General features: G+C 54.9%; 1 protein-coding gene across 8 annotated transcripts in view; it reads left to right on the forward strand.

Annotated features, from left to right (window-relative positions):
- PHLDB1 (pleckstrin homology like domain family B member 1) overlaps positions 1-12,505 on the forward strand; it is a 67,429-nt gene that overhangs the window by 48,842 nt on the left and 6,082 nt on the right. For 5 of the 8 annotated variants that reach the window (XM_027773362.1, XM_014589256.2, XM_006152281.3 and 2 more), the window contains 8 exons: positions 1,196-1,333; positions 2,864-3,004; positions 3,150-3,252; positions 4,615-4,906; positions 4,982-5,072; positions 6,973-7,119; positions 10,485-10,601; positions 10,768-10,870. In XM_027773362.1, coding sequence (XP_027629163.1) covers positions 1,196-1,333; positions 2,864-3,004; positions 3,150-3,252; positions 4,615-4,906; positions 4,982-5,072; positions 6,973-7,119; positions 10,485-10,601; positions 10,768-10,870 — 1,132 coding nt within the window. The remainder of the gene's footprint in view (positions 1-1,195; positions 1,334-2,863; positions 3,005-3,149; positions 3,253-4,614; positions 4,907-4,981; positions 5,073-6,972; positions 7,120-10,484; positions 10,602-10,767; positions 10,871-12,505) is intronic. The other 3 variants (XM_006152286.3, XM_006152287.3, XM_006152288.3) reach the window with 2 other exon arrangements.

Genomic DNA, 12,505 nt, shown 5'->3' on the forward strand with positions numbered 1-12,505 from the left:
ACTCCTCCCCTCCATCAACTGTGGCCACTGTGGGCCACTGAGTGCCCCACCCTGCGTGCCCCACCCTGCTCTAGAGTTTGTGTTGATGTGTGTGATGGCCCTGAGCCTGGCATGGAGTGCAGGGTGTCGGGGTACCTGGTTGAATCCCGTTAACCTCCTCTCTGCCTGTCCCTCCCCCCACGGGCACCCTAGGAGTATGTGAGCTTGGCAGAGGTTCTCCAGCTGTGCTCCCGCCTGGACCCCTATGCTTCTGCCACCTCCCCAGGGGTGCTCGCCCAGCCCCTGCCCGACAGCGAGGTACCAGCCACCGAGTGTGCCCACCTAGGCCCTGGGTTGCCCCTTAGACCTGACTGGGGGTGGGGGTCTATTTGACAGTGAAGGCAAAGGGCAGTTGGCACAGAGGGGTCGGGAATGGTCCCCTTCTTGGGAGCTTTCTCTGGCTCAGGATTGCCGGGGGCAGGGTGTGGTGCTCTAGAACAGGGCTGAGGATGCTGCTCTCCCAGGCTCTGTAGGACACCTCTGCTCTGTGTGCCTAATGCTCTGTCCCCTCCCTGTGGGCAGGGCATCTCTGGCATCCAGTCCCATTAACCTCTTGTGTTCCCTCCTGCGCGGCCTTCCCCCAAGTATGTGACGCTCGAGCAGCTAAAGGCGATGTGGGGCCCCTCGCCCATGCCCCCAGCCCCTGTGCCAGGCTTGCCTCCCTGGGCCTCTGCCTCCCGGGACCTGGTTCCCACCACCTGCCTTCCTCCCGCGCTGCCCTCCTCCTCCTCCTCCGCTTCCATCACGCCTTCGCCCAAGGTTGGTGGTCTGTGTGTTCTCGCCTCCCACCGTGGCTGGCGTGGCTGTCTGTGTGTCGTGCCCTTGCTCCCGTGGCCTCGTGGCACTAGGTCCCCAAGGGGAGCGCTCTGTGCCCGTGGGTGCTGGCGGGCTGGCGTGGCTGGCATAGCACCTATCTGTGGTCTGGGGGTTGCACCCCGTTTCTTTTTGCCTTTAGCACGTTTCTTTTTCTTGGGCAACTGTTGTCTCACCGTTTTCCTCTTCCTTCTCTCTGTGCATTCCTGTCTCCCTCCTTCCCTTTCTTCCTCACCTTCCTGCCCACTTCCCCACATGGCTGTCCTTCCCCTTCTTCCTCCTCCTCCCTGCTCCTGCCTCCTGCCTTCCTCTCCGTCCCGGCCCCTCCTCATGCCCCCTCCAGATGGAGAAGCTGCTGCTCCCTGCTGTAGACTTAGAGCAGTGGAACCAGGAACTGATGGCCGGGCTGGGGACCGGCCCTGCCGCTTCCCCTCGCTCCTCCCCCCCGCCTCTGCCCGCCAAAGCTGCCCGCCAGCTGCAGGTAACCCCCACTTCTGTGTCCCTTCTGCCCAGTTGTACCTATCTGCTCATGGACCTCCTGCCCACCCATTAGCCACACACACCACCAGGGGTGGGGGTCAGCCCAGCCAAGGGCGGGACAAGGTGGTGAGACTCCATCCAGGGCAGCCATCCTGGCACTTGGGGCACTGGAAGGCCAGCCTCCTGAGTCCAAGGGCGGGTGACTGACTGTCCAGTGGATGGGTTGGCTCCTTTGGCGCTGGACTGGGCTGTGGGTCTGCTCTGTCCTCAGTGGCCTCCAGCCTTAGAGCTTCCACCCAGCTTGGGGGTGTGATATGCTCTTGGGCCTGTTACAGCTGAAATAGGTTGTCCTGGCAGATTGCCAGTGTTTCATGCTCCTGGTCTCCACAGCGGTGACACTTGGAGAAAAGAAGGGGACAAAGACTCTGAAGAGGGTCCTGGGGATACACCTGAGCCTCTGCAGAGTCGCCTTCAGAAGCCAGCTGCTGCCCATGGGGTGGGAAGGGCGTGTGGGCGGTCTCCTCCCCAAGTTCTGCCCCCAGACCTGCTCCAGCGTCCAGGACCCATCATTCTAGACTCATACCTGGGGGAGGCTCTGCACCTCTAAGAACGGGACCTCTGCCAAAACTTCCTGCTCTTCCTGGGAGGCATTTGGTCATATCTCCCAGGGTACCAGCTGATCAGACTTTTGCATGTTTTGTTTCATGTAATCATCACCATAGGCCTTAGGGAGATGATGTTGGGACCAGCAGTTGGTGTAACGGCTATGTCGCTGGACTCCCATGTATTTGACTGTGGTTCAAGTCCTGGACCCGGTGGGTTAAAAATCACTTCAGGCGTGTGTGCGTGCGTGCCCAAGATCCTGAGAGGAGAATGGAGGAGAAGGGATTGCGGCATGGCCATCCCCCCTGGGGGGTGCTTTCTCGCTTTCTGTCTCTCTGTCTGTCTCTACCTCTCTGGTGAGCACATGCGCCCTGTAGCAAAAACCTCTTAAAAAAATAAAAAAGGGAGGTGGACATTAAGTGTCATTTCATAGGTAGATGTCAGAGGAGGTAAGGGATCTTCCTGGGGCTGCACAGCTAGGACAAAGCTTGGCTGGGAGTCAGGTTCTCGGCTTCCAGGGCTCCAGTTACTGCGCATCAATGCCACGAGGCCCCTTCCTTTGACAGATAAGGCGCCGAGGCCTAGAGCAGGAAGGTGTGTGATGCAAGGCCACACAGCCTGCCCATGGCAGAACTGGGAGCAGAAGGAAGCTGGCCCTTGGAGGGTCTCCTGCCCAGCTCTAATCACGTTAACTTCCTGTGTGGGTTGCTTCGCGGGTCCTTTCTCAGAACCAGATTGGGCCAGGGAAGGCCTGGGAAGGAGGCTTGACACCCACACAGGGCTGCCTAGGATGTGTTGTCCTGTTGTCAGCCAGAGCCAGAAGCCTCAGGGGCCTGTGCCCGGGTAGCACCTCAGATCACAGCTGGCCTAGGTGACAGGTGGCAGCCACGGGGGACCTGAGATCACCAGGCACTGTCTCCTCCTCCAGGTTTACCGCTCCAAGATGGATGGCGAGGCCACCAGCCCCCTGCCCCAGACCCGCAGTGGCCTCCTCCCATCCTCCTCTGGCTCCTCCTCCTCCTCCTCTCAGCTCAGCGTGGCCACCCTGGGCCGCAGCCCCTCCCCAAAGGTCTGAGGACTGTGGGTGGGGCAGCATGTGTGGTGGGGGGGATGGAGACATCATGCTGGGGACAGCCAAGGCTGCCCATGAAAGCCCTGGTGGTGGGCTTGGGGCCTCCTGAGCACCCCGTTCTAGTGTCCCTTTCCATCGGCAGGGCACTCTCCTTACCCAGAATGGCACAGGCAGCCTTCCTCGCAACCTGGCGGCCACACTGCAGGACATCGAGGCCAAGCGCCAGCTGGCCTTGCAGCAGAAGGGTGAGTGTCTGCATCGCCTGCCTGCTGGCTCTTCTGGGGACCCCAGGTAGCCGTGTCACCTGCCCTACCTTTCTCAAAACTTTTTTCCTTTAATCGGGACCTAGGCAAGTGCAGAAACCATTTAGATTAGATACCCAAAGCTTCCTGGATGTTCATCAAACCATTCTAGGATTGGGGGGGGCAGCAAGTGGTGTAGTGATGTAGGTGCTGGACTCCCACGTGGTTGACCCCGGTTGGAGTCCCGGACCCGGCAGCTTGAAACATGCTGCGCACGTGTGTGTGTGCGCCCAAAATCCCGAGAGAAGAATGGAGGAGAAGGCATTGTAGTGTGGCCATCTCCCCGGGAAGTGACTTCCTGCTTTCTGTCTCTCTGGCGAGCACACATGCTCTATCACACACACGCATACACACACACACGCATACACACACACACACACACACACACACACACACACACAGATTATAGGATGGGCCTGGGGACCTGGGGGGTGTCCTGTCTACTTTCCCCGGAGCCAAGCAAATAAAGGAAACGCCTGTTAACCCACAGAGGGCTAGACCTGCCCTGTCTGGTTCGATGAGCTTGGAAGTGTTCCCTGAGATCCTGGCTCTGGAAGCCCTGCAGTCCCCGTTTGTACACCTTCTGGTTGTTTTGAAAGCCCATGTCTGTGCCTCTCTCCTCTCCTCCCCTCTGTGTCTCTCTACCATACCCTCTGCCCACGGCAGCCGAGGTGCTTCCCGCCCCGCCGTCGCTCCCGGCGGAGCCCCTCCCAGCTGACGACCCAGCAGGTAGAGCCTTGGCCACTGAGGCCGTAGCTTTGACCGGGCAGCCCCTGGTGGGCAGCCGCATGATCTGTCTGTCCAGGCCCCACTGCCTGCAGGCAGCTCCCAGGCCAAGTGGAGTTGAGTGTCTGACAGCCTCCCCTCCCGGTCACCCTCCCCTGCTCTCAGCTATGCTCCTCCCCTCCTGGCCTGCCTCCCTCCCTGCTCTTGTTCTGGCTTCTGCCTTGCAGGGGGCTTTGCCTCAGCACGCTGGCGCTCATGGGGCTTCTGCTGTCCCTTCTCCTCCCTCCCCAGAAGGCAGTGGGTGCATGTGTCCCTCCCTCCCACCTGCTTAGGCTCTGGCTGTGGGCTGGAGCCAGCTCCCACCTCACTGCCAGGGTGCCACCAGGGCAGGTTCAGCGGCCCTGTGGGCTTAGGATGTGGAAGGATGCTGGCCGGTGGTGCAGGCGCCAGAGCACTGGCAGGGATGCTGGCCTGGCGCTGGGGGGTTGCCCACCTCTGCTCACCTCCTCCCTCTGCCATGCTGCCAGTGCCCCAGCCTGGGTGGGCAGGGAGCCCCTGTGACTCCTGTTCCTCCTGCAGGACAGCAGGTGATCGAGGAGCAGCGGCGGCGCCTGGCAGAGCTGAAGCAGAAGGCGGCTGCAGAGGCGCAGTGCCAGTGGGACGCGCTGCACGGGCCGGCGCCCTTCCCTGGGGGCCCCTCGGCCTTCCCTCCACTCCTGCACCACTCTATCCTGCACCACCTGCCTGCTGGCCGGGAGCGCGGGGAGGAGGCGGAGCATGCCTACGACACGCTGAGCCTGGAGAGCTCCGACAGCATGGAGACCAGCATCTCCACCGGGGCCGCCTCGGCCTGCTCTCCTGACACATCCAGGTACGCCTGCACCAGGGCCCACTGCCTCTGCCAGACCTCCTGCCCCTTGACAGACCTCCTCTCTTCCACCCACAGTGCGAGTGGTCTGGACGTGGGGAAGATCGAGGAGATGGAGAAGATGCTGAAAGAGGCTCACGCAGAGAAGAGCCGGCTCATGGAGTCCCGGGTGAGCTGACCTGGCTGTAGGGTAGAAGGCGGTGGAGGCAGGGCTCCCCTTCACCTGCCGGGGCCTGTGTTCCACCCACCCCCTTCTACCCCCATAGCCTGCACTGTTCCCTTGGTGCAGAAAGTGTTTAAAATTAGTTTTTTGGGGGGCTAGCAGGTGGCATTGTGGTTAAGAGTGCTGGGCTCCACATGGCCCACCATGGTCTGAGTCCTGGACCTGGCAACTTGCTTTCTCTCTCTTTCTTGCTGTGTCCCTCTCTGGTCAAATGTATGAGTAAATAAATAAAGTTAAATGAAGTAATTCTTAAAAAGAAAAAAACTTAGGGTTCCCACATAGTCAACCATGGTTCGAGTCCTGTACTCGGCTGCTTAAAACACATGCCACGCACTTGTGCGTGCATGCCCAAGATCCCGAAAGGAGAATGGAGGAGAAGGGATTGCGGCATGGCCATCCTCTGGGGGGTGATTTCTCACTTTTCCTCTCACTATCTCCCTCTGGCAAGTGTACACACTATAGTAAAAATCTTTAAAAAAAAAAAAAAGTAAAATAAAACTGACATGCTCTTTATTTTATGATTTCCTTTAATATAACCTGTTTTTTGGGGGGAGGTTTTTTGTTTGTTTGTTTGTTTGTTTGTTTTGCTATAGGTCATGTGCTCTTGTCAGAGAGACAGAAAGAGAGAAATCACCCCCAGGGGGGATGGCCACGCTGCAATCTCTTCTCCATTCTCCTCTTAGGCTCTTGGGCACGTATGCACATGCACCCGGGGTGAGTTTAAGCCACTGTGTCCGGGACTCAAACCGCGGTCAACTATGTGGGAGTCCAGTGACATAGCCATTGTGCCAATTGCTGGTCCAGCCTTTAATCACTTTTAAAATCTTTTGGTGATGGTTTTATAAGTTCAATTGGGACCTTACTTTCCAGTCACACTTCCCCCTGTAAACTTCAACGAATGTTTCTAATGTGGGGTTCTGAAGGTCCTTAAGTTAGGGCTGGAGAAGGACTACTTACTGAGTATATTAGCTGTCAAGAAAAGTTGTTTGGGCCATCTGTGTCCTAGGAGTTCAGGTAAAGAGCCCCATTTATTCACCGAGAGCTGCTCTCTTACAGAATCAGTGGTGGGCATTTATGTACATAACCCCATCTCATTTTCACTGCAATCCCAGGAGTATGCATTCTTTAACATTTTTTAAATTTACATTTTATTTATTTTTTAAAAAGAATTACTTATTTAATTTAATGTTACTATTATTCTTCTATTTGAACCAAGAGAGAGAGAGGGAGAGGGAGAAAGCAAGCTGCCAGGCACAAGTCCAATGTCTTAACCACCATGCCACCTGCCAGCTCCATAATTTTTTAAATTAAAAAAAAAAAATGCCAGTGGATACATGCACATACATGAGACAGACAAAGACAGAGACAGTACCCCTCAATGGGGCCTGGTCATGCTGCAGTCTTTTTTCCCAGTTCTCCATCCTGTCAGAATCCTGGGTATGCAGATGCCCAGCATGAAGGGGGTGAAACTAGGACTCGAACCCGAGTTGGCCATGTAGAACCTGGTTCCCTCTACACAGCTTCTAATCACTGTGCTATGGGACTGGCCCATGTAGACATGCTTAACCAACCCCATTATACAGATGAGACACTGAGGCTTACAGAGTTGGAATGATCCTGTCAGGGTCATGGAGCCCTGAGTGGAGGCAGCACCAGGTTCAAAGCCAGGCAGCCAGCCTTTCAAGTCTTGATCCTTAACCAGCCGGCTCTTGGAGGACGTGGACTTGGAGGATGGATGATGATACCTCCACTGCCTGGCCACCACAGAGGTGCCCCTGCAGCTTTCCCCAGGCCTGAGGGGCACCGTCCTGGGGCAGAGGGCACTGAGTGCTGGCTTTGGGAGCAGGAACGGGAGGTGGAACTGCGGCGGCAGGCCCTGGAGGAGGAGCGGCGGAGGCGGGAGCAGGTGGAACGGAGGCTTCTGAGTGAGAGTGCCCGGAGGCAGCAGCTGGTGGAGAAGGAGGTCAAGATGCGGGAGAAACAGTTTTCGCAGGTGAGTAGGTGGTGTGGTCGGGGGTTGGCTTAGGGGAAGGGCTATGGAAGAGTAGGGGCATCCTTGGGTGGCTCTGCTGGTCTCTAAAGCCTGCTCTGCTCTGGGATACATTGGCCCCAAAACACTAGGACCCCCGGGGCTTGCTCAAGCCAGTGTGTGTGTGTGTGTGTGTGTGTGTGTGTGCGCGTGTGTGTGTGTGTTGGGGCGGGTGCACTGTGAGACAGTGGCCGGCCTTCTGGAGATGGGCACCAAGAGGACCCTTCGCCTCGTGTCTATCTACTGAGTCTGGGCTGTACCCTCCCACCACTCCCCTGCTGCCCCTCCTGCATGTGGCCTCATCCTGAGGACCTTTCAGCTCCAGTCCCTATATCAGCAGGCGAATTCACTCTGACTTCTGGTTTACGTCTCAGAGAGAGAGTTGTGCTAGCTTCTCCTTCAGACAGAAGGCCATCCTCGCTCAAAGTCTAGCCCCGCCCTTCCCCATGCACAGGGATGAGCTCATCACGTGAAGGCAGAGGAGAACTCGGGTCGGGCAGGGAAATCTACCCCTGTCTCTGGTCCCAAGTCCTGAACCCGTGAAAGGTTGCAGGACGCAGATGGGCTGTCCCTTCTGATTGAGTCCCCATAGGCCTCCTCAGGGTAGGAGTCCTCTGAGGCCTGCCCCAACAGCCAGCAGCAGTACACGCGGTGTGGTGACCAACAGCGGACAGGGGCCACTGGGGATTCAGAAATAATCTGAAACTGTGATTTTCTTTTTTCTTTTTTTAAAGAATTGTTTTTTATTTAACTTTATTTTAATTTGACCAAAGAGGGAGAGAGTGAAAGAGAAAGAGTGAGGAAGTGAGAAAGCAAGCCACTAGGTCTGAGATTTGAAACATGGTTGGCCATGTGGGAGTCTAGCACCCTTAACCACCATGCCACCCGAAACTAGTTTTTCACCTCTGGTTCAAGTGCTCAGCAAATATCTGGCTTCCCTTTCCTGTCCCTACCAGTTACTACTCTGGACACTCTCCTCTGGCCTATCCTGGGGTTCAGACATCACTGGAGGGACCACTAGTGTCTGGTGTGGGATGGAGATAGACTTAATCTATATTTGGGGGACCACCTGGAAGTTCTGTGTGTGTGTGTGTTTTAAGAGAGATTTCTTTTTTGCTATAGGGTGCACGAGCTCACCAGTGAGACAGAGAGACAGGAAGTGAGAAATCACTCCCCAGGGGGGATGGCCATGCCGCAATCCCTTCTCCTCCATTCTCCTCTCAGGATCTTGGGTACGCATGTGCATACGCCCAGGGTGAGTTCTTATTTATTTCTTATTTATTTATTTATTTTAAGAATTATTTTAACTTTATTTATTTATTTATTTATTTATTTATTTTAATTTGACCAGAGAGGAGCAAAGTGAGAGAGAGAAAGTGAGAAAGCAAGCTACCGGGTCCAGAACTCTTAACTGTGGTCGGCTATCACCACGCCACCAGCCAGCCCCCAGCATGAGTTTTAAGCCACCAGGTCTGGGACTTGAACCACAGTTGACTATGTGGGAATTCAGCATTATAACCATTATGCCATCTGTTGGTCCTCCTATAGCAATTTTTTTTGAAAATTAAAGCACTCACACAGGACCAACAGATAGTATAGTGGTTACGTTGCTAGACTCTCACATAGGCAACTATGGTTTGAATTCTGGACCTAGCAGCTTAAAACTCACACCAGGTGTATGTGCATGCATGCCCAAAATTCTGAGAGGTTAATGGAGGAGGAGGGATTTTGGTGTAGCCATCTCTCCTGGGGTGATGGTTTCTTGCTTTCCATCTCTCCAGTGAGTTCACACATCCTATAGCAAAAATCTCTCTTAAAAAAAAAAAAATTGCGGGACCGGTGGTTAAGGCATTGGATGCTCCCACATGGGCGACCATGGTTTGAGTCCCAGAAAGTAAGATGGCTTACTTTCTCACTTTCTCTCTCTCTCTGGTCACATTAAAATCAATGAATGAATAAATAAAATTTAAAATAAATAATTCTTTAGGACAAAAAATATCTATGGGGCACATGTGCTTGCCAGAGACAGAGAGAGAGAGGGAAAGTGAGAAATCCCTCCTCAGAGGCATGGCCACACTGCAATTCCTTCTCCTCCATTCTCTTCTAGGGATTTTGGACGTGTGTGCACACACACACACACACACACACACACACAACATATCCGGTGCACTTTTCAAGCTGCTAGGACCAGGACTTGAACCATGCTTACAGCCATGTGGTTTCCAGATGCCTTAACCTCTACACTACCAGCTGACTCTTTTTTATTTTTAAATATAATTTGCGTTTCCTTTTTTCCAAATTAATGTTCTTCTGGGAAGGGAAGAGTAGAAGATATTCCACATGGGACTAGCGGTTAGCGTAATGGCTATATTGCTGGACTCCCACGTAGTCGACCGCGGTTCGAGTCCCGGACCCGGTGGCTTAAACTTACACCGGGCACGTGTGTGTGCCCAGGATCCCGAGAGGAGAAGGGATTGCGGTGTGGCCATCCCCCCTGGGGGGTGATTTCTCGCTTTCTGTCTCTCTGTCTCTCTCTGTCTGGCGAGCACATGCGCCCTATAGCAAAAAAAAAAAAACTCTAAAAAAAAAAAAAAAAGATATTCCACATGACTGAGGTCGTAGAGGTGGGGTAGACCGTTAGTGATGAGCTGTGTGAAAGTCCTTGCTTTACGACAGGGAAACTGAGGCCTAGGGAGAGGGCGTAACCTGAAGAAGGTCCACAAGAAATCAGAGACCAGATTTCTTTCTTTTTACAATTTTTTTTCAATTTTTCTGTTTATTCCTTCCATGAGCAAAAGAGAGAGACAGAGAACAAGCCAGCACCCCCAACACCAGAGTCTCAATACCGTGATTCACCCCTGGCCTCGGCCAGGCCCAAATCATGTGTTGTACACATGTGCCTGGTGTGCCCAGGAAGGTCTGTGGATACAAACCAAGCCATGTGGCCAGCCTCACCCAGTGTTGCCCCTGACCCCTAGCCACTGTCTGGCCCTCGCAGACCAGCTCCTCATCACACCTCTTCCCCGAGCGTGCTTCTGTCTGGCCTCTTGCTTTACTCTCTGCAGCCCCCAGGGGAGAGGCGGGGTGGGGACAGGATAAGTGGGTTGCGTCTTGATCACAGCTGGGGAAACCAAGACACAGAGCCATTTAGCATTCCATCTGGCAGAGTTGGCATGGGCACGACAGCCCTCCACTGGTCCCAGTCTGGGAAATCAGGGGACAGTCCTGGGGCCAGGGAGGGGGCAGTGGCGGGCTGTTGGGGTTCAGGGCTGAAGTACTCAGTTGATGACGGGAAAAAAAGAGACTGCTGCCCCTGTCCCTCCTCCTAGGCGCGACCCTTGACCCGCTACCTGCCGATCCGGAAGGAAGACTTTGACCTGAAAACCCACATCGAGTCATCTGGCCATGGCGTTGACACCTGCCTGCACGTGGTGCTCAGCAGCAAGGTGTGGGAGTGTGGCCTGGTGCTGGCAGGGGACCCTGAGCCCAGGGGAGGCCTGGGACAGACAGCCCCCATGCGGGCGTAGGCGATGGCGGGCACCTAGCCAGGGTGCTCAGGAAGAAAGCTTTTAGGGCCACTGCTTGGCCTCCCTCACTCCCGCTTCCCACCAGGTCTGCCGTGGCTACTTGGTCAAGATGGGCGGCAAGATCAAATCCTGGAAGAAGCGCTGGTTCGTCTTCGACCGGCTCAAGCGCACCCTTTCCTATTACGTGGGTGAGTTTCCCCAGGGCCATCAGGGCTCTGTCACTCAGGACAGCTGGCCTTCTGGAAGGAGAGCCCCACGGGCACAGGCTGGGCCTTGTCCTAATCTCTGAAAGTGTACGGTGCAGCTGGTCCCCTCCAGGTATGCACGTGCATCCCTTCAGCAATGTCACTGCACGGCCCTTCACCATCACTGAGCGTCCCTGGTGTTCTGGGCACTGTCCACGCTCTGGTGAAGCATGTAGCCGCAGCCCTGTCCCATGGGACCGTTATCAGGGAGGCAGTTGAGGGGCAATTGAGGCCACCAGGGTGTGCTGGAGATCAAAGGACCTCCCCCTCCCCAGACGAGGTCCCTCAGAGACTCCAAAAGAAGCAGTGGCACCAAGGAGTGCTCAGGACAGTGGGGACAGCCCATCAGCACACCCCGCTCTGCTCCCTCTGCTCCATCTTGGATGCTTTCCCTCTCTGGAGCTCCCTGGGGCGGGATGCCGTCTGACCCTGGCCAAGAGCACCTTGGTTCAGAGCCACACGGTTTCCTCCTTCCTCCCAAGGCGGACCCATTGCGGTTGGGACTGGGCAGGGGCTCTGCTTCGCATCAGCATTGTCTCAGCCTCAGGGCACCCTTCTGGAACATTCCTGGCCACTGCAGCAGGAGAGAAGCTTAAGTGGGCCTCGCATTGGCATTAAGTGTCCCAGCAGGAAATGACACGTTGTCTTGTCTCTAGTCACTGCTGGGGCCCTTCCAGCCACAGCTGGGAAGAGCAGAGTACTAGGAACCTGGAGGGGAAAGGACTGCAGGGTTTGGTACCAGAGATGCCCAGGTCTGGGGTACCCTGCTTCCCCCAACCTGGTCCCTGATTGAGAGCCTCCAGTTCCAGGAAGCTTTCCAAGCCTAGGCGTGGAGGGCAGAGGCACAGGTGTCTCCATTTCCCACCAAGCTGGGAATGCAGAGGGACTGTCTGGGTGGGACAACTGGCCTGGGAAGAAGAGCTGCATTTCAGCGACGTCGAGGTCATGTCTCCTGGGCCATCTGGGTTTAGGAGAAAGGCCAGGATTAGAGCCAGAGCGATAGCACCGTCTAGTGAAGTAATAGCGGCCTAATAGTAGTAGCTGGTCACACCCAGTGAGCACATGTACCACCAGGAGCTGTGGCGCGCTCCACTCGCAGCATCTCAGCTAACTGTTATCCTAGAAGAAGCTCTACGTTTATGGCTATTTTACCTGTTTTCCTAATTGCCAGGGGGCACATGTGCTCATCAGAGATAGCGAGAGGGAGAAAGCACCCCAATGGGATATGGTCACGTTGCAACCTCTGCTCCCATTTTCCACCCTATTGGGACTGGGGACATACACGTGTCCAGCATATTTATTCTTTTTAAAGAATTATTTGTTTTATTTGTTATTATTTTTTAAATTGGACCTGAGAGAGAGAGAGAAAGGGAAAGTGAAAAAGCAAGCCACCAGGTTCAGGACTTACATTGCAGTTGGCCATGTGGGAGCCCCGCACTTTATTATTTTATTTCATTTTTTAAAGAATTATTCATATAATTTTATTCATCATGATTATTATTATTTTAATTTGACCAGAGAGAAACAGAGACAGAATGAGAGACAGGGAAAGTGAGAAAGCAAGACACCCGCTCCAGG

Source organism: Tupaia chinensis, unplaced genomic scaffold (genome assembly GCF_000334495.1).
Source record: "Tupaia chinensis unplaced genomic scaffold, TupChi_1.0 Scaffold000348_1, whole genome shotgun sequence".
In the NCBI taxonomy this organism is placed as follows: Eukaryota; Metazoa; Chordata; class Mammalia; order Scandentia; family Tupaiidae; genus Tupaia; species Tupaia belangeri.